Genomic DNA, 24,698 nt, shown 5'->3' with positions numbered 1-24,698 from the left:
GGGTTCTTGCACAGATCCATGCAGAACCCCACTAGTCACTGACCGCCAATCAGAAAAAGACCCATTTATGCCAACTCTTTGCTTCCTATCTGCTCACCAGCTTTCTATCCATCTCAAGACATTACCTGCAATCCCATGTGCTTTAACTTTACATAGCAGTCTGTTATGTGAGATCTTGTCGAAAGCCTTCTAAAAGTCTAATAAACCACATCCACTGGTTCTCCTCGGTCAACTCTACTAGTTACATCCTCAAAAAATTCCAATAGATTCGTTAAGCATGATTTCCCTTTTGTAAATCCATGCTGACTTTGTCTGATTATACCACTGCCTTCCAAATGCTGAGTTATGAAATCCTTGATAATGGACTCTAGCAACTTCCCCAGTACTGACATTAGGCTCACTGGTCTATAGTTCCCTGTTTTCTCTCTACCTCCCTTTATGAATGGAGGTTTACATTAGCTACCCTCAATCAGTAGGAACTATTCCAGAGTCCAAAGCATTTTGGAAAATAGCCACCAATGGATCTACTATTTCCAGGGCCACTTCCTTAAGTACTCTGGGATGAAGATTATCAGAACCTGGAGATTTATCCACCTTCAATCCCATCAATTTCCCCAAAACCATTTTTCTACTAATACTGATTTCTTTCAGCTCCTCACTAAAACTTCCTTCTCTCAGAACTACAAAGAGTATAAAATGTGAACAGACAAATTTGTTAGAGTTCTTGAGGAGGTAACAAGAAAGTTAGATAAAGGAGAACCAGTGGACGTGATTTATTTAGATTTCCAGAAGGCCTTTGACAAGGTGCCGCATAGGAGACTGTTAAATAAGTTAAGAGCCCATGGTGTTAATGGTAAGATCCAGGCATGAATAGAGGATTGGTTGACTGGCAGAAGGCAGAAAGTGGGGATAAAGGGGACTTTCTCAGGATGGCAGCCGGTGACCAGTGGTGCCTCAGGGGTCAGTGCTGGGACCACAACTTTTCACAATATACATTAACAATTTGGAAGAAGGAACTGAAGGCATGTTGCTAAGTTTGCAGATGATACAAAGATATGTAGAGGGACAGATAGTATTGAGGAAACAGGGGGCTTGCAGAAGGACTTGGGAGAGTGGGCAAAGAAGTGGCAGATGGAATACAATGTGGAAAAGTGTGAGGTTATGCACTTTGGAAGGAGGAATGGAGGCATAGACTATTTTCTAAATGGGAAAATGCTTTGGAAATCAGAAACACAAAGGGACTTGAGTCCTTGTTCAAGATTCACTGAAGGTTAACATGCGGGTTAGGAAGGCAAACGCAATGTTAGCATTCATGTCGAGAGGTCTAGAATACAAGAGCAGGGATGTACGTCTGAGGCTGTATAAGGCTCTGGTCCGACACCATTTGGAGTATTGTGAGCAGTTTTGGGTGCCATATCTAAGGAAGGATGTGCTGGCCTTGGAAAGGGTCCAGAGGAGGTTCACAAGAATGATCCCTGGAATGAAGAGCTTGTCGTATGAGGAACGGTTAAAGACTCTGGGTCTGTCCTCGTTGGAGTTTAGAAGGATGAGGGGGGGATCTTATTGAAACTTACAGGATACTGCGAGACCTGGATAGAGTGGAGAGGATGTTTCCACTAGGAGGATAAACTAGAACCAGAGGGCACAACCTCAGGCTAAAGGGACGATCCTTTAAAGCAGAGATGAGGAGGAATTTCTTCAGCCAGAGAGTGGTGAATCTGTGGAACTCTTTGCTGCAGAAGGCTGTGGAGGCCAGGTCATTGAGTGTCTTTAAGACAGAGATAGATAGGTTCTTGATTAATAAGGGGATCAGGGGTTATGGGGAAAAGGCAGGAGAATGGGGATGAGAAAAATATCAGCCATGATTGAATGGGGGAGCAGACTCGATGGGCCGAGTGGCCTAATTCTGCCCCTATGTCTTATGGTCTTATGACAGATGGAGAATAATGCAGCAAAATGTGAAGTTATTCACTTTGGTCATGAAAAATATTCTGAGGTTTTTATTCTTAAAAGATGAGAAACTTTGTTGAAAGAGACTTGTTTGTGCTGTTACAGGAACATAGGAAGTTAGTATGCAGGTGCAACAAGCAATTAGGAAGGCAAATGGCATGTTGGCCTTTATTGCAAGGGGTTGAAGTATAAGAATAAAGAAGTTTTGCTACAATTGTACAAGGTTTTGGTGAGACCACACCTGGAGTACTGTGTGCAGTTTTGGTCTCCACACTTAAGAAAATATATACTTGCTTTGGAGGTAGTACAATGAAGGGTTCACTAAGATGAGGGGGTTGTCCAATGATGAGAGATTGAGTAAATTGGGATTATATTCTCTGGAGTTTAAAAGATTAAGAGGTGATCTCATTGAAACGTATAAGATTCTGAAGGGGTTTGATAGGGTGGATGCTGAAGGATTGTCTCTGATGGATGGGGAATCTAAAACATGGGGCAGTCTCAGGATGAGGGGCCAAACATTTGATTGATTTATTATTGTCACATGTATTAGGATAGAGTGAAAAGTATTGTTTCTCGCGCACTATACAGGCAAACATAATGTTCATCGAGTACATGGGAGTGAAGAAAAGGATAGGGTGCAGAATGTAGTGTTACAGCTACCAATAGGGTGAGGAAAAAGATCAGCTTAATATGTGATAGGACCATTGAAAAATCTGATGGCAGCAGGGAAGAAGCTGTTCTTGAGTCGGCTGGAATGTGTTTTCACCCTTTTGTATTTTCTTTCCAATGGGAGAAGGTGGAAGAGAAAAAGAGCATTAGAATGAGTGTAAAAGATGCTTAGAGAGTGTGCTGAGGACAGCTTGCAAGAAGTCACCACGCTGCGGTGCCATCTGGGAAAAATCTTTGGACTGAAATTAGAAATTTCTTCACTCAAAGGGTTGTGAATCTTTGGAATTCTCTACCCGCGAGGGTTGTGGAAGCTCCATTGTGTCGGAATAGGCAGATTTTTTGGGTCTCGGGTAATTGAGGGATATGAGAAACGGGTGGGGAAATGCAGTTGAAATCCAAGTTCAGCCATGATCGTGATGAATGGCGATGCAGGCTCGATGGACCGAGTGGCCTACTCCTATTTCTTACGGTCATATTTAAATGAGAGGGAGGTACCGTACAAGAGATATCCTCTTGGTTGCTGTCACTGGAACATCTTGGGCGGCACGGTAGCACAGTGGTTAGCACTGCTGCCTCACAGCGCCAGGGACCTGAGTTTGATTCCTGGCTTGGGTCACTGTCTGTGTGGAGTTTGCACATTCTCTTCGTGTCTGCGTGGGTTTCCTCCGGGTGCTCCGGTTTCCTCCCACAGTCCAAGAGACGTGCTGGTTAGGTGCATAGGCCATGCTAAATTCTCCCTCAGTGTTCCCGAACAGGCGCCGGAGTGTGGCGACGAGGGGTTTTTCACAGTAACTTCATTGCAGTGTTAATGCAAGCCTACTTGTGACACTAATAAATAAAAAACTAAACTGTAAATACTACTTTGAAAGATTTTTTAAAAAACTAAAAATTGCAGATCTACATACAAAGACCATAGCATTCATTCATAATTCCCTTTTTTCACAGCCTGGAGTGAAATGTTGTTTTGAATGAAAGGGTTGTTCTGGTCTGTGAAGCACACACGTGTCACTGAACTGTTTGTGTTGAATTATTAACTGGCGTTTTGCAGCTGCAGGGCAGGATTATTAATAGGCCGTGTGGTGTTTATGTTGCCTTTTCACAGCAAACTGAACTAACCAGTCCCAAAGACCACTCCACAATAATCTACGTAGAACAAATGAAGATTCCCCACAGATGATAATCCTTCCCCTTCCTGATCTAACCACCATAAAAATGCTTGAATAGTCACTCTCCCGGCAGGCTGGGTGAGTAGCTGATTGCTGCAGATTAGGATGTTTCCCCCTTGTTGAATCGCCTGCTCCCGGATTGATAGGGATAACTGAGAGTACAACTGAACTCTGTACCCATGGATTAGAAACAGAATGTTGCTTAGGGTTGCTAAGGGTCCCCAGCTGACAGTGAAGCTGTGTGATCATTGGGGAAGGACAGCATCAGGCTTTGATATGATGCTCCGTAACCCACCAGCATTGAAACGTGTCAATATTTGCTGTTCTGTTTTATGATGCTGAACTGTTATTTATCTTCATTACAGCTTGAAGCTGAAGCTTTATTGTTCTCCAGTCACAAAGGAGATTCTGCTAACAAGTAGCAAGTACAAATTCTGGGAGAATTATATTGTAAGTTCTCTGTTTAAATTGTTTGTACCTCATGTTTTCTCATCTCCTTTGCTGACCTGATGGTACTTGACAAATGGCTGTTCTTTCTATGATAGACTGTAGGAGGCTATTGGATTAATGTGTCCATCATCGTTAAGCCCGGTTCTGTCCATGCTGCAGACACAAGACCAGGAAGAAAAATTGGCTAGGGGTCACCACGGAGAACTCTGGCTGTTTCTTCCAACTCTCCCTTCCTAACCTGGGATGTTCAGGATAGCTGTTGTATATTTCAGCTGATACTCACTTGGCACAGACCTCCTAGCCAACAGGAACCATTCCGCACTGGAGTCGGAATTCTCGCAAGCCCCTGGTGATGGGATCCATAATGGGAATCTGGAATCCCACAGCCGTGAGGAGGTGGGGGGGGGGTCGTTGATCAGGAAGATCTTTCAGCTTCACTGTCTTTGAGGATGTCCATCTTCTTTCTTGAACGGTGATGTGACAGTGAAAGATGACACCTGGATATGAGGTGGAGCCTGTGCCTTCAAGCCCATCCCACCATGGAAGATGGCACAAAACCCCCAGATGCATAATTAATTATGCCGGTTTTGGGAGACATGGCATGGTTCCCTGCCACCCTCCGCAGCGGGAAACGAACCCCATCCCCAGCCTGCCGTGGGACCTCATTCCGAATGGGAGAATTCTGCCCTGGGTATCTATCGGGTACCTGCCAGAATGTCCCATTAATTAAATCTCCCATCATCATCATGAGTGAGTTTGAGCAATAGAAATGACTAACAAGCTTTTTTTCCCAGACATGTGAGCAGATATTTTGTGCTGGAAAATGATCAGCCCAAAGAACATGATTATCATTTTTCCATTTCCCCTCTCCTCGGTCTCTGAGTGAGATTCCCAGTTGTGCTGATTTAGGGTCGGTTTTGTGCTATGGGCACATGCCAGTTCCAAGCTGAGGAAACGTGCCCATGGTTATTTTGCACTGCATGCTTGTAGGAGAGGTGATGGCCTAGTGGTATTATTATTAATCCAGAAACTCAGCTAATGTTCTGGGGACCCGGGTTTGAATCCCACCATGGCAGATGGTGGAATTTGAATTGAATTTTTAAAATCTGGAATTAAGAATCTACCGATGACCATGAAACCATTGTTGATTGTCGGAAAAACCCATCTGATTCACTAATATCCTTTGGAGAAGGAAATCTGCCATCCTTACCTAGTCTGGCCTACATGTGACTCCAGAGCCACAGCAATGTGGTTGACTCTCAATGGTGTTTGGGCAACTAGAGATGGGCAATAAATGTTGGCCAGCCAGCGATGCCCATGCCCCAGGAATGAAGGAAAAATAAGGTCTAAGGCAGAGAAAGGAGCTTTTTGTTCAGTTGTTGTGGGCTGTATTTGAACCGAGGTCTCTGAGATGGAAAAGGAGAGTGTGTCTTTATCTGTTGCTGAATGTCCTTGAGTTATCCTGGAGCATATAACCAGCTTGGTGTATAATTAATATTAAGTAGCAAAAAAAAATGGATCACAAATTTTAACAATGCTTTGTACTGAGGTAAGATTCAGTTTGTGTTACTGAAAGAAAATAAGTACAGTAAATATTTGTTTTTACAGATTGCTATTGAAGTTGAAACTCCAACGCAAATTTCCTTGGTTGATGAGGCAACTGGTGAGGTAGATGCAAGAAATGCTCTTTCTAATTTCATTAACGGGAAGATCTGGAGATTATGTTGTCAGTTAAAGACATGATATGTTAAAGAAAGTGTTAATCTGGAAATATATAAATTTTAAGCAGTTGAAGAGTTAACAATTTAACATGATTGGTTCCCTTCACAAAGTTCAGTTTTGTGAAGAATATCTACATTTTGTTTTGGTAATCCTTTCTGAGCACAATTCCCCAGCTAAGAGGACAAGTTGCACATCTCATTCTCTTCCTCTGCTGGTTTTCCTCAACTGAGAGATAACCCTTGCGATAATGAAGATTGTTTTTGTGCCGTGTGGGGAAAGAATCCGGCGTCTGCTCAGTTACTCTGCATTCCAGAAACTCACCATGTAAGGAATCAGCAACCACAGACTGGCACCTTTGGTGCCTGAACACACACTGTTTGGATTATGGTTTGAATTCAGAATCAACTATGTTCCAGTAATGGTCAGCTGGTCAAGAAAGTGTTGAATGTTTTCCCCTGTGTCCCCACTTTCTCCTCAAGGTGCTCATTCGCTGCTTGAATATGGATATGTGGCCATTACTTCTGCATCGCCATTTGGTATTTCATCATTTGAGAGCCCAAATAGATGCTATTGGTACAGTCTTCCATGTAGACATTATGGGGGAGACTTTCTGCCCCCTACCCCGCTCCCTGTTATCAGGGAGCAAAAAATCCAATGGGGGCCTCCAACCAGCTTTCACGCTGGCAGGATTTCCCTTTGACATTGTCCCCAACCCCGCCAATGATGTCATGGGGCCCCAACTATGAAAGATTGGGAATCCCATGACCACACCCCCCCCCCCACTTTTCCCCTTGCTGGGTGGTTTACAACAGCTCTGGACAAACGGGGACCTGGCGAACATTCCCCACCACAAGCGCATGGGTAAGAACAGTCCCCAGGAGGGGGAGGTCATGCCTGGAGCTGGGGGTGACATGGTGGCACAGTGGTTAACACTGCTGCCTCACAGTGCCAGGGACCCAGTTCAATTCCCGGCTTGGGTCATTGTCTGTGTGGAGTTTGCATGTTCTCCCCGTGTCTGCGTGGGTTTCCTCCGGGTGCCTCCCACCTTCTGAAAGACGTGCTGGTTAGGGTGCATTGACCTGAACAGGTGCCGGAGTGTGGCGACTAGGGGAATTTCACAGTAACCGCGGGGGCGGCGGGGGTGGGATCCTATTCTTTTCAGATCAGGGCTCCCTTTAAAAACAGTGTCCCAATCTGTCAGGTGTCGAAGGTGCTGATGAGGTGGGTTCATTCAGAGCCCGTCCCGCCAGCATAACTTTGTGGGTCCTGACCCCACTGTGCTTTTTAAAATATTTGAAAATTTGATGGAAACGTTGTCAGGCTGTCCTCTGCTTTCCCGCCTGAGGCAACACTTTGGGGAAAATAAATCATCAGAATCTGCCCTGTAACTGTGCTTGATCCTGAACTTGGCTGACATCCAAGATCCTGGAACAGTGCCTTTCACCAGTGGGGGTTACTGGATAATTCTGTACTGATGAACAGGAGTTTGGGATTTTATTTTTCTTCTATCTCTCTCTCTCAGCCTAATCCCAACCCAGAGTCTGGTCATTTTCCATGTGCCTGTGTTAAAGCACTGGAATTCCGTGTGGCTTATAACCATTACCACTGTTTTCCCAATGACATGACGGTAATAATGTTGTAACTGCTGAACTGTTAAAGCTTCCAGGGCCCAAATCATGTGCTACTGCAGAATATTTTGCTTTAATTTTACATAATGATAACTTGCCTCGAATGGAAATTTTAACCTTGACATGATGTGACCATTGATTACAGTGGTGCCAGATGCAACTCCCCCCTCACCCCACCCCCTCCCCCCAACCCATCCAATTTATTTGTTTCCGAGAGAAGGGGACTTTATTCTTTTTCTGCAAACAGAAGTGCTGCAGCTGTGCTGTGCACCCTAACTGAAATTGTGATGAGTGTGTGCTAAACTGTTCACAATGTACAATTGAAACCCAACTTCTGGAGACACCTGTTCGCTGTAGATGTTCTGTTTCCTGGTTACGTGGAGCCTTCTTGAGTTCTCTGCCCAACGGGCAGGTCTGACCCACAGCACCGCGATCTGGGCCATATGTGGGACATGAAGGCGGGTCCCAAATCCACCCCTGCGCAAATGGAGATCGAAAACCCCCCAGGCTGCTGGTACCAATCTGATCCACACCGACCGTCCAGCTAAACATCTTATCACAGAAATATCACGAATCTATATTAGCTTTAATTCACAATTTGAACACACTGATTCTATTTGCTTGCAGTGTGTATGTTTCTCTGTACATGTCTTTTTTCCTTCAAAAATAGAAAGAAGATGTGCTCGTTACGCTTTTACCTGCTGGACACTGCCCTGGATCAGTTATGTATGTATTTTTGTCTTGTGCTTTAACTTAACACACGCAGTAGAGAGTGCATATGTGAGAAAATAATTATTTTTGTAAAGTTGTGTGTGTTTGTGTGAATAGGAATTAAAAACTGGAAATTCCTAGCAACTAAGCATCTGAAAATGAAATCTGATTAACTGTTCAGAAAAAGCCTTTCCTAAAAGAAAGAGTGGAGGAGTTGTGTCATAGAATCCTTACAGTACAGAAGGAGGCCATTTGACCCATCAAGTCTGTACCAACCACAATCCCACCCAGGCCCTATTCCCGCAACCCCACGGATTTATCCTGCTAGTCCCCCTGACATTAGGATCAATTTAGCATGGCCAATCCATCTAACCTGCACATCTTTGGACTGTGGGAGGAAACCAGAGCACCCGGAGGAAACCCACGCAGACACGGGGAAAATGTGCAAACTCCACACAGACAGTGACCCGAGGCCGGAATTAAACCCGTATCAGAATGGATAGCTTGGCTGTCAAAGGTGCGATGGGTCAAATGTTCTCCTTCTGAACTGAAGGATACCTATGATTCAAAACCGTGTGCTGGAGCAGTATCTGATGCTAGCAGGAAAGTTAATTGGATCAGTGATAAAGTGATGGTAGCAACAGCAAACTCTCCATTGAGCAGACTCGTTTGGACAGAGACTTCTCCTGCGGAAATTGTGAAGTAGGTCTTTGTGACCTGCCAATCTGCTTTGAAAGTGAATTAGGAACATGGGAACATAGGAGTTAGGAGCAGAAGTCGGCATATTCAGCCCTTCGAGCCTGTTCCACCATTCAATCAGATCATGGCTGATCTCTCCCTGGTCTCAAATCCACCTCCCCACCTGTTCCCCATATCCCCTTATCCCTTTTTTATTAGAAATATATCTATCTCCTTCTTGAAACCATTCAATGATTCAGACTCCACCGCGCTATTGGGCAGTGAGTTCCACAAATTCACCACCCTCTGCGAGAAGTAGTTCCTCCTCATCTCAGTTTTAAATCTACAGCCTCTCAACCTATACCTGTGACCTCTTGTTCTAGGTTGCCCCATAAGAGGAAACATTTGGTCTACATTTACTTTATCAATCCCTTTTAGAATTTTATACACCTCGATCAGATCGCCTCACATCCTTCTAAACTCCAGCGAGTACAAGCCCAAACTGTTTAATCTCTCCTCATACGTCAACCCCAGAATCAATCTGGTGAACCTCCTCTGAACTGCCTCCAATCCCACCACATCCTTCCTCAAATAAGGAGACCAAAACTGGACACAATACTCCAGATGTGGTCTCACCAACACCCTGCACAATTGCAACAACACTTCTCTACTTTTATACTCCAATCCCTTTGCAATAAATGCAAACATCCCATTTGCCTTTTTTATTACATGCTGCACCTGCATACCTACTTTCTGTGATTCATGAACACAGACACCCAGATCCCTCTGCCTGGACGCATTTTGAATCTGTTTTCCATTTAGGTGTTAATTTGCCTTTCCATTTTTTCTGCCAAAATGGATAACCTCACAGTTACCCACAAAAAAAAAGGGGAAGATAAAGAAACGGATGTCATTATACACATTGGTGGAAATGACGTAGATAGGAAGAGTAGGGGGGTCCTAAGAGAGCAATTCAGGGAGTTGGGAAATAGGTTAAAAAGTAGGGTCACTAGGGTGGCCATCTCTGGGCTGCTCCCAATGCCTCGTGCCAGTGAGGCTAAGAATAGGGAGTTGGTTCAAATGAATGCCTGGCTAAAGGACTGGTCCAGGAGGGAGGGCTTTATTTTCATAGACCAATGGGAGGTTTTCAGGAGAGGATGGCACCTGTACAAGAGGGAGGGGTCACAACTAAGTTGGAAGGGCACAAATATCCTGGCTGTGAGCTTTGCTAGTGCAGTTCGGGGGGGTTTAAACTAGTATGGCAGGGGGGTGGGGATCAAACTATTAGGTCTATAAGTGTGGTGGCTGGGGACGAGCTTGGGGCTGGGACAAGGCTGGCAAAGAAGAAGAGCACTCTGGGGGAGGACGACCTCACTGAGCCTGGGGGTCTGGAGTGCTTATACTTCAATGCAAGGAGCGTAGCAGGTAAAACAGACGAACTTGGGGCCTTAATGCGCACGAGGAATTTGGATGTGGTTGCGGTGACAGAGACTTGGTTGAAAGAGGGACAGGACTGGCAGCTGAATATTCCAGGGTACAAGTGTTTTAGGCGAGACAGAGGAGGGGCCAAAAGAGGTGGGGGAGTAGCGGTATTGGTTGGAGAGCATATTACAGCGGTGCAGAGGGAGGACAATTCGGAGGAGTCGTGTAGCGAGTCACTCTGGGTGGAGCTTAGAAACAGGAAAGGCGCAGTCACTATGTTGGGGGTGTACTACAGGCCCCCCAACAGCCCAAGGGAAGTGGAAGAATGGATATGTCAGGAGATACTGGATAGGTGCAGGAAATATAGGGTTGTTGTAGTGGGAGACTTCAATTTCCCTGGTATAGACTGGAAATCGCTGAGGGCAGGGACTCTGGATGGGGAGGAATTTGTAAAATGTGTACAGGAGGGTTCGTTGGAACAATATGTGGACAGCCCGACTAGAGAGGGGGCTATACTGGACCTGGTACTGGGGAATGAGCCCGGTCAGGTCTTCAAAGTTTTGGTTGGGGAACATGTGGCAAATAGTGACCACAATTCTGTTAGCTTTAGGATAGTGATGGAAAAGGATGAGTGGTGTCCCAAGGGTAAGGTGTTGGATTGGGGGAAGGCTAACTTTATTGGGATCAGGCAGAAATTGGCAGCTCTTGATTGGGAGAGGCTGTTTGAGGGTAAATCCACATCTGGCATGTGGCAGTCTTTTAAGGAACGGTTGTTAGGGCTACAGGACAAGCATGTGCCTGTAAAAAAGAAAGATGGGAAGGGTAGGATTAGAGAACCGTGGATAACCAGGGAAATTGAGGGACTGGTCAAAAGGAAAAGAGAGGCGTATGTTAGGTCCAATCAGCTAAAAACGGAGGGAGCTCTGGAGGAGTACAATGAAAGTAGGAAAATACTCAAACGGGGAATTAGAAGAGCAAAAAGGGGTCACGAAATGTTCTTGGCAGACAGGATTAAGGAGAATCCCAAGGCATTTTATTCATACGTTAGGAACAAAAGGGTTGTTAGGGAAAAAATCGGACCTCTCAGGGACAAAAGTGGGGAATTATGCTTGGAGCCCAAAGAGGTAGGGGAGATCCTAAATGAATACTTTGCGTCGGTATTCACAAAGGAGAGGGATGTGTTGACTGGGAGTGTCTCGGAGGGGAGTGTTGAACCGTTGGAGAAAATCTCCATTACAAAGGAGGAAGTGTTAGGTTTGTTAGAGAATATAAAGACTGACAAATCCCCAGGGCCTGATGGAATCTATCCAAGGCTGCTCAGGGAGACGAGAGGTGAAATCGTTGGGCCTCTGACGCAAATCTTTGTCTCGTCACTGGACACAGGTGAGGTCCCAGAGGATTGGAGGATAGCCAATGTGGTCCCGTTATTTAAGAAGGGTAGGAAGGATAACCCGGGTAATTATAGGCCGGTGAGCTTGACGTCCGTGGTGGGGAAGTTGTTGGAGAAGATTCTTAAAGATAGGATGTATGCGCATTTAGAAAGGAATAAACTCATTAACGATAGTCAACATGGTTTTGTGAGAGGGAGGTCATGCCTCACTAACCTGGTGGTGTTTTTTGAAGAAGTGACCAAAATGGTTGACGAAGGAAGGGCCGTGGATGTTGTCTATATGGACTTTAGTAAAGCGTTTGATAAAGTCCCTCATGGTAGGCTAGTGAAAAAGGTTGGATCCCATGGGATAAAGGGGGAGGTGGCTAGATGGGTGGAGAACTGGCTTGGTCATAGAAGACAGAGGGTGGTAGTGGAAGGGTCTTTTTCCGGCTGGAGGCCTGTGACTAGTGGTGTACCGCAGGGCTCTGTATTGGGACCTCTGCTGTTTGTGATTTATATAAATGATCTGGAAGAAGGAGTAACTGGGGTGATCAGTAAGTTTGCGGACGACACAAAACTGGCAGGACTTGCAGATAGTGAGGAACATTGTCAGAGGCTACAGAAGGATATAGATAGGCTGGAAATTTGGGCAAGGAAATGGCAGATGGAGTTCAATCCTGATAAATGCGAAGTGATGCATTTTGGTGGGAATAATGTGGGGAGGAGCTACACGATAAATGGAAGAACCATAAAGGGTGTAGAGACGCAGAGGGACCTGGGTGTGCAAGTCCACAGATCTTTGAAGGTGACGTCACAGGTGGAGAAGGTGGTGAAGAAGGCATATGGCATGCTTGCCTTTATAGGACGGGGCATAGAGTATAAAAGTTGGGGTCTGATGTTGCAGATGTATAGAACGTTGGTTCGGCCGCATTTGGAATACTGCGTCCAGTTCTGGTCGCCACACTACCAGAAGGACGTGGAGGCTTTGGAGAGAGTACAGAGGAGGTTTACCAGGATGTTGCCTGGTATGGAGGGGCTTGGTTATGAGGAGAGATTGGGGAAACTGGGGTTGTTCTCCTTGGAAAGACGGAGGATGAGGGGAGATTTAATAGAGGTGTATAAAATTATGAAAGGCATAGATAGGGTGAACGGTGGGAAGCTTTTCCCCGGGTCGGTGGTGACGTTCACGAGGGGTCATAGGTTCAAGGTGAAGGGGGGGAAGTTTAACACAGATATCAGAAGGACATATTTCACACAGAGGGTCGTGGGGGCCTGGAATGTGTTGCCGGGCAAAGTGGTGGAGGCGGACACACTGGGAACGTTTAAGACTTATCTAGACAGCTATATGAACGGAGTGGGAATGGAGGGATACAGAAGAGTGGTCTAGTTTGGACCAGGGAGCGGCGCGGGCTAATTGTTCCTTGTTTCTCGTTTCAAGGCTTCATTCTATGATCATCTTGCTGGTGCCAGTACAGAGCGAGACTGCGGATAGTTGGGAACCTGTCTCGGGGGCAGGGAATTCATATGGTGTTCGTGGAAGTGGAAATGACTAGGGTTGGGAAGCATTTTCCGATCAGGGCCATTGTGATCTCCTGGACTCGTTTCGATCGCCTCAGGGGGTCGGAGAGGAATTTCCCAGATTTTTTTTTCCCCATATTGGCCCTGGGGTTTTTCACTCTGGGTTTTCGCCTCTCCCTGGAGATTACATGGTCTGGAATGGGGGGGTGGGGGTGAGTTAATAGGTTGTAATGAACAAAGCATCGTAGCTGTGAGGGACAGCTCGGTGGATAGGATATTGGTATGTAGATAGGCTGGAAAATTGGGCGGGGATCCTGGATTCAGGATTCAATCCTGGACCGGGGAGGGGAGCGGGCTTGGAGGGCCGAAGGGCCTGTTCCTGTGCTGTATTGTTCTTTGTTCTTTGTATTAAACCCCATCTGCCATTTTCCTAGCCTATCTATATCCGCCCGTAAAATCTTTATATCCTCTTCACAGCCTGTTTTCCCACCTATTTTAGTATCTTCTGCAAGTTACACTCTGTCCCTGCTTTTTTTAAATTCATTTGTGGGACATGGGGCGTCGCTGGTTGGCCAGCATTTATTGCCCATCCCAAGTTGCCCTTGGAGGGCAGTTGAGAGTCAACCACATTGCTGTGGCTCTGGAGTCACATGTAGGCCAGACCTGGTAAGGGCGGCAGATTTCCTTTCCTAAAGGACATTAGTGAAGCAGATGGGCTTTGCAGACCATTTATATAGATTGTGAACAGTTGAGGTCTGAGGACCGACCCCTGCGGCACCCCGCAAGTTATATTTCACCAGCCAAAGAAAGACCCACTTATCCCGACCCTCTGCTTGACCTCGGTCGGGTTTTGTGAAAGTGTGTGCCGTCGTTGTGTGCTTTTGGCAGCTGCTCGCGCACACATTTGTGTCTTGGCATGTGAGCTACCCGTGTTTGAATACTGAATTCACTCTTGTGTGTCGAGATTGCCAAAGTCTGACCCCATGCATCTCACATTCCTCCCACTGTAATTCAGTCCAGACCTTTGGAAACGAGCTGATTTTATCAAACAGCTAATAATGCAACTTCTGTTAGATTCTATATGGAGTACACATAAAACAAAATGTTTGACTTGAACTTTATATTCCTAGTATTTACAACTTGCTTTTCTCAACTATGTTTAAATGTTTAAAGTTGAAACAATGCGATGGGGTGTAAATGAACTGGCATTCCCTCTTGCCCTTTTGCAGGTTCTTGTTTGAAGGGGTAGATGGCACGGTGCTATATACCGGAGATTTCAGACTAGCCAAAGGCGAAGTTGCTCGCATGGAATTGTTACATTCTGGTGGCAGGTAAAGTCCATTTCCCCGCTGGCAAATCAAACTGTGTCATCTTCAGGAGTGTATGACGAATAAAAAAATTCACCAGGAAAAACTGTGTGGTTGAGATCAGTATCTCGGCGCTTTTTTTATTCATTCGTGGGACATGGGCGTCGCTGACTGGCCAGCATTTATTGCCCATCCCTAGTTGCCTGAGGGCAGTTGAGAGTCACCCACATTGCTGTGGCTCCGGAGTCACATGTAGGCCAGACCAGGTAAGGACGGCAGATTTCCTTCCCTAAAGGACATTAGTGAACCAGATGGGTTTTTCCGACAATCGACAATGGTTTCATGGTCATCACTAGATTCTTAATTCCAGATATTTTTTTATTGAATTCAAATTCCACCATCTGCCGTGGCGGGATTCGAACCCGGATCCCCAGAGCACTAGTTGAAACTTGTGAGCTCCCTGGTATGAGTAGTTTGTACAGCTTTACATTGAACTAATTGAGACTCAATCTAACTTTTTTGCACAGCTGCCTCACAGCGCCAGGGACCCAGGTTCAATTCCCGGCTTGGGTCACTGACTGTGTGGAGTCTGCAAGTTCTCCCCGTGTCTGCGTGGGTTTCCTCCGGGTGCTCCGGTTTCCTCTCAGTCTGAAAGACGTGCTGGTTAGGGTGCATTGACCCGAACAGGCGCCGGACTGTGGCGATTCGGGGAATTTCACAGTAACTTCATTGCAGTGTTAATGTAAACCTTATTTGTGACTGACAATTTTTAAAAACTTTTTAACTCAAATGATGGTTTTAAGAGCATATTTACAAAGATTTTTTTCAGGGATTTTTAATTAACTGTTATTAACAACAGTAGCTCTCTTATGAGATTTTTTTTCCATAAAATCTTTTACCAATAAGAATTTTTATTGAAAATGTTAACAACACCGATACATAAACTTCTAAAGTTACAAATGGCAGAATATTGAAGAAAACAACAGTTTAGTGATGGCCCTAACAAAGGGTCATCCAGACTCGAAACGTTAGCTCTATTCTCTCTCCACCGATGCTGTCAGACCTGCTGAGTTTTTCCAGCATTTTCTGGTTTTGCTTCAGATTCCAGCATTGAAACATGGAAGATAGGCGCAGGAGGAGGCCATTTGGCCCTTTGAGCCTGCTCCGCCATTCATCATGATCATGGCTGATCGTCCAACTCAATAGCCTAATCCTGCTTTTTCCCCATAAATACTGCATCCGCAGTATTTTGCCTTTACTTAGTTTAGTGATGATGCCTCTAATTTTAATCGTTTTCCTCCACTTCTTTGCCCACTGTTGTTTACTGGGCATTCATTGTGCTCTCTGTAACCCTTGTGCTAAACACTTCTGCCTTCCACTCTCCTTCGAAAACCCAACCACCTGACCAAACGTTTGGTTACCCCCCCCCTAGATTCTCCGCCTCTTGGTTCACTGCCCATTTTCAGATTATTGGGAGGTTTTTCCACATTAGATTCAGTCTCAGTGTATGATGAGGATGAGTCAAGGCATCAACAGTGACTGAGTTGAATGTGTGGCCACACAGACTGTGCACTTATTCCTTGTCTATGGTGTTTGAAAAACATAGAGTCATCCAGACTTGAAACGTTAACTATGTTCTCTCTCCACAGATGCTGTCAGACCTGCTGAGATTTTCCAGCATTTTCTGTTTACAGTTTACAGCTACAGTTTTGTGTTCTATCTTTGCCCTCTGTTCACGGTCTGGAAAATATTTTGTATGTATTAAAATATTCCTTGTACAATTAAACAGTACTCCTTTGTTCTATTACAGGGTCAAAGACATTCAGAGTGTTTACTTAGACACAACTTTTTGTGATCCTCGATTTTACCAAATCCCGAGCAGGGTAAATATTTTAGAAGCTTCATATTTTTATTGGAATGTGCCAAGAATTTTATATATTTTGGTTTGCACTATCCTAAAACTGATAACCCAGTGAGTTATCAATGTATAGTCTATGTTATAATGCAAGTTTTCTACAGAATCTTGAAGTATAGCACAGGGTGAGAGACCATTCAGCCCATTAAGAACATAAGAAATAGGAGCAGGAGTGGGCCATCTAGCCCCTCGAGCCTGCCCCGCCATTCAATAAGATCATGGCTGATCTGAAGTGGATCAGTTCCACTTACCCGTCTAATCCACTGTGCCAACCACTGTGCCACCTGCTGTCCCTGGAAATGTCTTTCTGTCCTGTGTCAGAGTTGAATCCTGCACCAGCTGATGACTGGTCACCACACCGTGCTGTCTCGATGCTTCCAGAAACTCAGTCATTCAGCAAGCTCGAAACAGAAATAGATAGATTCCTGGGTGCTAATGATATCAAGGGATATGAGAATAGTAAGGAAAAAGGACGCAAAAGGGCGATGATCAGCCATGATCTGTGTGAATGGTGGAACAGGTTCGATGGGCTGAGTGGCCTCTTGTTCCAATCTCCTGTGTTCCTATAATTCTGGAACTGGTTCAATTTACCATTTAAAACTGACTCTGAATTGGGAGAGTGCCCTTTGAAGACTAGATTTTGTACATCTGTGTACAGATTGCATACTGAGAAATCAGCTCAGTTAGAGTCATGCAGTTTATGACTAAGTAAGTCATTGGCCAAAAGCCAGTCTGGGTTTAATATTTTGTTTCCTATCTTGCTATTAAAGGAGGAGTGCCTAAATGGGATACTTGATTTAGTGAGAAGCTGGATCACACTCAGTTCTTACCACGTAGTGTGGTTAAACTGTAAAGCAGCCTATGGATACGAGTATCTCTTCACTAACCTCAGCGAAGAATTCAACCTTAAGGTGAGTGGCAGAAGTTTGCAGCGAGTTATTCGCTCTCAGAGTTGCAAATCACTACATTTTAGTGCTTTAGGGGTGTTAGGAAAACAATGGTAGTTTTAAGGGATTTATATTTGTGTTGCTAAAGATTAGAAATAAGGTATAGTTTTAAATGGGTTTAATTTAATGTTTCTGAGCCTGGAAGGATAAAGCCAATAGTTAGATTCATGCTGGACAAAGGTGTTTGTATGTGTGGGGATTAGTTTAAGTTCCAACTGTGTTTCTGTTCTGCTTAGAGAAGGCTGCAGCATGAAGAATAAATAGGTGAGCAGAGATGTGAGGATAGTGCTTAGCAACTGGGAACCCTTACTGCATTTTTAAAAAAAAGTTTTTTAAGTTTTAGTTTTAGCTGGAATTTTTTGCAGTTGGAGACAGGACCTCGAGGATTGAGCATCTCTCAACTCTGCCAGAAGAAAGACTAGACAGGATGGGAGCTGCAAAGGGGCAGGCTTCCCAAAGAACCAGTTACTGCCCAGCTAAGCAGGAAATTGGGACAGAAAGAATTTCTCAAGACATCTGAAGTTAAGAAAAAAGAGACCAACGTTTTGTTCAAGGAACAAAACAAGGGTTTTGAGTCAAAGAGAAAATTGCAGTAACAAGGTTTAAAGTGGGACAGCAGACTTCAGAGTTAAATCAAAGGTTTGATGCCATTTTAATAAGAGTCCGGGAATTGAGAGTTGAAGCAATTGTGAACAGTTTGTACAGCAGTCAAGACAAAGAAATCCTAAAGTGGGGGTTGGAAATCGTGGACTGGATTCACTGCTAAAAGTTGAGCAGAAGCTATTTAAAATTGTCATTTGTAAAACCTGGACTGGATTTCAGAATGTAAACCATTAAGGGAAAGCATTATTATGAGAGAAGATTTTATAGCATGTTCTTAGAGTAGACTTTGGAAACTCTCAAGTAATAATCATCTGGGGAGATTCTGAGGAGAAATTCACAGACACTAACTTAGATTCAGAGAGGAGTGTGTTTTTGACCACAGCCAATCTGTGTGTTTAAAGGGGACTTAGTGTTAATGGAACGATTGTAGTTTAAGATGTACTTTGTAATCCGTGTTAATCTTTATGTTTGTTAAATTAAGGCGGAGTAAAGAAATATTGTACAATAATCCAACTTTTCACGTTTTCTCTCTTGTTGTTAAGACTAATTAGTGGTTCAGTGACTCTGTTCCTCCATGCTTTATAAGAAAACAGTAAAAGCTACAGTGTTTTGAGCCAGGATTCCATTCTGGGATCTTCCTGTTATAAAATCAACTGGGATCGTAATGGGGTGAGAATAGATTTTGTTCTTGGAACGCAGTCATGGTGGCACAGTGGTTAGCATTGCTGCCTCACAGCGCCAGGGACCCGGGTTCAATTCCAGCCTTGGGTTAGGTGGATTGGCCATACTAAATTGCCCTTGAGTGTCAGGAGGATTAGCCGGATAAATACATGGGGTTACGGGGATAGGGCTTGGGTGGGATTGTTGTCGGTGCAGGCCTTGATGGGCCGAATGGCCGCCTTCTGCACTGTAGGGATTCGGTGATAAGTGAAATTCTGTGAGTTTCCCAAAGCTGGAGCTTTTTTGTTGGGGGGAGGGTTTGAATATTTCCTGCTGCTAACTTCTGTCACTGAACATGATGCAAATAAATTCAATAAACTCATTCTTCCTGACACAAGGTGCTAAATAGGGAATTGGGGTGTCAGCCTGTGTGGCCATTCGCCTGAGAGCAGCCACGTGCAATACGGCAATCACAGTGTTAAAATGCAGCCTGTCAGTCTTTACCATCTGAAGATGATATATAGCACGATAAAACAAGCAAGCGGAAAATGAATTTAGTCACTTTTATCTTACTTATAATGCTTCACACGTTTAGTTTACTTCTTGTGAAAACAGGATCACACCTGTATTTTCCTGTATGATTTTTTTTTTTTACCTTCAGGTCCATCTGAACAAGCTGGATATGTTTAAGAATATGCCAGAAATTCTGCATCATGTGACCACAGAGCGCGCGACGCAGATTCATGCATGCAGACACCCCAGGGTACGGCAATATCCTGAGGTTAACATCACTCAGAAAACCAGAATCATTGCCTGTGCATTTTGTAACATGTAAAGCATTGCATTATCTTTTCTCTCTGCCATTCTTGGTTTTTAATCTTAATTATCAAAATCCTTCAAATGTAATGTTCCTTTTCTCTCTTTACTCTCTTTTCCTCTCTCGCTTTTTCTCTTTTCTCTCTTTTTCTGTCTCTTTCTCCCTTTCTCTTTCTTTTTCTCACTCTTTTTTACTCTCTCACTCTCTCTCTTTCTCACCCTTTTCTCCCTCTCTTGCTTTCTTCCACTCCCTCACTCTTTTCTCTCCTCTTTCTCTCTCGCTTTTGCTCTCTCTCTTTTCAACCTTTTGTATTTTAATTGATGTTTTCACCAGGATGAGGATTTTATCCGTGGAAACAGACTCCCGTGTGGTATTACAGCAAAGAATGGGACTCCACTCCGCATCATCAGCATCAAACCTTCTACCATGTGGTTTGGCGAAAGGACAAAAAGGACTAATGTAATTGTAAGGTATGAAAGCATTGTGCAACAGCTACGTAATCTGTGCATGTGCTATACAGATGCACACTATTGGTAATGAACTTGTTTATGACCTTGCAATATTGTTGTGAAGTGGCATATGTAAGGTTAAAAATGGGGTGTTTGACAAACGTAAATAGTGAAAAGAAATGCTAAAACCAAAAAAGGAAATCATGTAGCATTGTCTCTTTAAAAAGCAGGTGTCTTCGTGTCTGCGTGGGTTTCCTCCGGGTGCTCCGGTTTCCTCCCACAGTCCAAAGATGTGCGGGTTAGGTTGATTGGCCAGGTTACAAATTGTCCCTGAGATGCGTAGTTAGAGGGATTAGCGGGTAAATATGTGGGGGTAGGGCCTGGGTGGGATTGTGGTCGGTGCAGACTCGATGGGCCAAATGGCCTCCTTCTGCACTGTAGGGTTTCTATGATTTTCTATGATCTTTATGCATGGATTTTAAATTGCAGAGTGCAGGCTGCAGAAGCAAGTTTTTGTAACATTTGTATCAAAGCCGAGTAGTCAGTGTTTCAACATAACAAAACAGGCTTTTGAATTGGACCAATGAGTTTAAAGCAAGCATGCAGAGACACAGAACTAATGGAATTCAAATGTGAGGGTTGTTGACAGCCTCATACCACTCAGATCACAGTATTCCTGTGAGATGATTCGAGGCATATAAACCCAGAAAAGGGGGGGGGGTAACTGTCAGAGTATGCTTGCCACCTCTTGAGTGGGAAGGTGAGGCTGTCATGTAAATCCTGCAGTTTCATATATGCCTTCATAATATCACCATCTAAATAGAGTAACACCAACTCAAAGTGTTCTAAATGAGAGCATCACCAGAGAAGGTTCATACTTCTAAAGGACATCTGTTTGTATATTCGTTGAGATTGACTGGATTCTGTAATGATTTATTTTATTATTCCTGAATGATTCTTGTAATATTTGAACAGCATTCTATTGGGATTTTATTCAGTTTGTTAATTGTCTTAATAAGGTTGTCACCAGTTTTTTTTTAAAAATCTGTTAATTGTTCATGATGGAGAGTGTCAGATCCTGCTGTAATTTACCAAAACCTGTAACTTCCTATGACCCCACACACACTCGTACAAGATTACGAGGCAAAGTATATCCCGTTGGAAAGTGTCCAGAGGAGGTTCACAAGAATGATCCCGAGAATGAAGAGCTCGTCGTACAGGTGTGGCTGAGGACTCTGGGTCTGTAGTCACTGGAGTTTAGAAGGATGAGGGGGGGATCTTATTGAAACTTACAAGATACTGCGAGGCCTGGATAGAGTGGATGTGGAGAGGATGTTTCCACTAGTAGGAAAAACTAGAACCAGAGGGCACAACCTCAGGCTAAAGAGACGATTCTTTAAAACAGAGATGAGAAGTAATTTCTTCAGCCAGAGAGTGGTGAATTTGTGGAACTCTTTGCCGCAGAAGGCTGTGGAGGCCAGGTTATTGAGTGTCTTTAAGACAGAGATAGATAGGTTCTTGATTAATAAGGGGATCAGGGGTTATGGGGAAAAGGCAGGGGAATGGGGATGAGAAAAATATCAGCCATGATTGAATGGGGGAGCAGATTCGATGGGCCGAGTGGCCTAATTCTGCTCCAATGTCTTATGGTCTTATGGTGGTGGTGAGCTGCCTTTTGGAAACGCCGCAGTCCATGTGGTGTAGGTACACCCACAGTGCTGCTCGGGAGACGGTTCCAGGATTTTGACCCAGCGTCAGTGAAAGAACGGCCAATATATTTCCAAGGCAGGATGATGAGTGACTTGGAGGGGAGCTTCCAGGTGCTTGTGTTCCCATTCACTTTCTGCCCTGCCTTTCTAGGTTGCAGAGAACACAAGTAAGGAACCTTGGCAAGTTGCTACACTGCATCTTGTAGCTGGTACACACTGTGTCTTGGTGACGGAAGGAGTGAATGTTCACTCAGTATTTTTGAGCTGTTATGTTGTGCATTGATTAACTTTCTCCCTCGTGAGCATGATATCAACTTTATAGAAATTAAATACAAATGTCTCAGCTTTGGATGGCTGGTAGAATAAAGATGTCATAGCCAACTATGATTCGACTTGCTGATCTCAGCCAGATCTTTGACTGAGGCCCCACGATCGATGAGGATGCACCGGGTGTGGGAGGAAAATTTCTTCTGATTCCTAACCAGTGACCTCTCCCAGCAATGAATGGGCAATGAGGCCTCCACAATTGGTTACACTCGCTCTCAAAGCTGCCACGCAGAGAAAAGCCACTTGGGAGACCTGAAATAACCAATAACCAAATCTAAAGTATTTCCAGTCCAGTTAGCAAACCTGGGTTCAGACAATTCTCAATGAGTTGAGATTCGGTTTGTATCTTGCAGTACCGGATCCTCTCTTCCCTTTTGTGAGCACTCATGAGTATCGTTTGTGGATATCTTAAAACACTTCTTTGGTCAGACAAGATTTCATTGATATTGTTAAGGGCAATGATGTAGCTTTGGCAGTGGTACAAAGAGTGGGATTTTCTCACCTGAGGTCAATGGACCTTTGCATGGTCCACTGAACTTTCTGTCCCACCCGCTACGATTCCTGTGGCAGGCCGGAGGGCGGCACGGTAGCACAGTGGTTAGCACTGCTGCTTCACAGCTCCAGGGTCCCGGGTTCGATTCCCGGCTCGGGTCACTGTCTGTGTGGAGTTTGCACATTCTCCTCGTGTCTGCGTGGGTTTCCTCCGGGTGCTCTGGTTTCCTCCCACAGTCCAAAGATGTGCGGGTTAGGTTGATTGGCTAGGTTAAAAAAATTGCCCCTTAGAGTCCTGGGATGCGTAGGTTAGAGGGATTAGCGGGTAAAATATGTAGGGGTAGGGCCTGGGTGGGATTGTGGTCGGTGCAGACTCGATGGGCCGAATGGCCTCCTTCTGCACTGTAGGGTTTCTATGATTCTATGATTCAAAGAAATGAAATGTAAATTGCTGATGGTTGAAGTGCTGCAGGATCTGTGCAAGGATCAGAGACTGGATTGTATTTTAAGTTGTCAGGTGTCACGAGTTTACAGATCACCTTGTGAGTGAAATAACCCTATCAAACTGCGTCTAATGCATTATTTTGCAAAGCAGTTGAAGATAAACTATGATGTACGCCCAAATGAACAGAAATGTCTCCAAAATGACATTAGCTGAAATTTGCTTTAAAAAGGGTTGTTGTTCAAATTTTAGCTGGTTTAAGGCTATAAAACTTTCAAATCTGTAACTCAGTTTTGCTGATGTGAACATGACCAGGGGAAAGGAAGGAGGCTCAGAGCAGTTAAAGCAGTGTGTTAATGACAGCATGTAAATAAAACTATCCCTGGACTGATTTTTCTTTTTAATTTTAAAATCTCTGAATAGGATAAATACTGTTCATGCAATGTGGGTGTCATTGGCTAGGCCAGCATTTATTACCCATCCTTAATAATGTTAGTGATTTGATTTGATTTATTATTGTCACACATATTAGTATATAGTGAAAAGTATTGTTTCTTGCGTGCTATACAAAGCATACCGTTCATAGGGAAGGAAAGGAAAGAGTGCAGAATGTACTGTTACAGTCATAGCTAGGGTGTAGAGAAAGATCAACTCAATGCAAGGTAGGTCCATTCAAAAGTCTGATGGGAGCAGGGAAGAAGCTGTTTATAGAGTCCAGATGACTCCAGAAAATGCAGATGTATGGGTCCAGATGACTCCAGAAAATGCAGATGTATGGGATTGGGGGTGATCTAGGAAATTGGATCAGGAATTGGCTAGCGGATCGGAAACAGAGGGTGGTGGTTGATAGTAAATATTCATCATGGAGTGCGGTTACAAGTGGTGTACCTCAGGGATCTGTTTTGGGGCCACTGCTGTTTGTAATATTTATTAATGATCTGGATGAGGGTATAGTTGGGTGGATTAGCAAATTTGCTGATGACACCAAAGTCGGTGGTGTGGTAGACAGTGAGGAAGGGTGTCGTAGTTTGCAGGAAGACTTAGACAGGTTGCAAAGTTGGGCCGAGAGGTGGCGGATGGAGTTTAATGCGGAGAAGTGTGAGGTAATTCACTTTGGTAGGAATAACAGATGTGTTGAGTATAGGGCTAACGGGAGGACTTTGAATAGTGTGGAGGAGCAGAGGGATCTAGGTGTATGTGTGCATAGATCCCTGAAAGTTGGGAATCAAGTAGATAAGGTTGTTAAGAAGGCATATGGTGTCTTGGCGTTTATTGGTAGGGGGATTGAATTTAGGAGTCGTAGCGTTATGTTGCAACTGTACACAACTCTGGTGCGGCCGCACTTGGAGTACTGTGTGCAGTTCTGGTCCCCACATTACAGGAAGGATGTGGAGGCTTTGGAGAGGGTGCAGAGGAGGTTTACCAGGATGTTGCCTGGTATGGAGGGGAGATCCTATGAGGAGAGGCTGAGGGATTTGGGATTGTTTTCGCTGGAAAGGCGGCGGCTAAGAGGGGATCTTATTGAAACATATAAGATGATTAGAGGTTTAGATAGGGTGGATAGTGATAGCCTTTTTCCTCTGATGGAGAAATCCAGCACGAGGGGGCATGGCTTTAAATTGAGGGGGGGTAGTTATAGAACCGATGTCAGGGGTAGGTTCTTTACCCAGAGGGTGGTGAGGGATTGGAATGCCCTGCCAGCATCAGTAGTAAATGCGCCTAGTTTGGGGGCGTTTAAGAGATC

The 24,698-nt window shown here is 44.5% G+C and overlaps 1 protein-coding gene across 4 annotated transcripts in view; it reads left to right on the top strand.

Moving 5' to 3' along the window:
• The window catches only part of dclre1c (DNA cross-link repair 1C, PSO2 homolog (S. cerevisiae)), a 43,443-nt gene that overhangs the window by 10,656 nt on the left and 8,089 nt on the right, over positions 1 to 24,698 (top strand). Inside the window, exons 3-10 of one of the 4 annotated variants that reach the window (XM_078235979.1) lie at positions 4,151 to 4,235; positions 5,844 to 5,903; positions 8,256 to 8,311; positions 14,516 to 14,617; positions 16,404 to 16,476; positions 17,279 to 17,419; positions 19,380 to 19,481; positions 19,869 to 20,005. In XM_078235979.1, the coding sequence (XP_078092105.1) occupies positions 4,151 to 4,235; positions 5,844 to 5,903; positions 8,256 to 8,311; positions 14,516 to 14,617; positions 16,404 to 16,476; positions 17,279 to 17,419; positions 19,380 to 19,481; positions 19,869 to 20,005 (756 nt within the window). Of the gene's footprint in view, positions 1 to 4,150; positions 4,236 to 5,843; positions 5,904 to 8,255; positions 8,312 to 14,515; positions 14,618 to 16,403; positions 16,477 to 17,278; positions 17,420 to 19,379; positions 19,482 to 19,868; positions 20,006 to 24,698 lie in introns of those variants that run through there. The other 3 variants (XM_078235982.1, XM_078235980.1, XM_078235981.1) reach the window with 3 other exon arrangements.

The sequence above is a fragment of the Mustelus asterias genome, chromosome 19 (assembly GCF_964213995.1).
Source record: "Mustelus asterias chromosome 19, sMusAst1.hap1.1, whole genome shotgun sequence".
Taxonomy (NCBI): Eukaryota; Metazoa; Chordata; class Chondrichthyes; order Carcharhiniformes; family Triakidae; genus Mustelus; species Mustelus asterias.
This window is presented reverse-complemented; position numbering and strand designations above follow the sequence as displayed.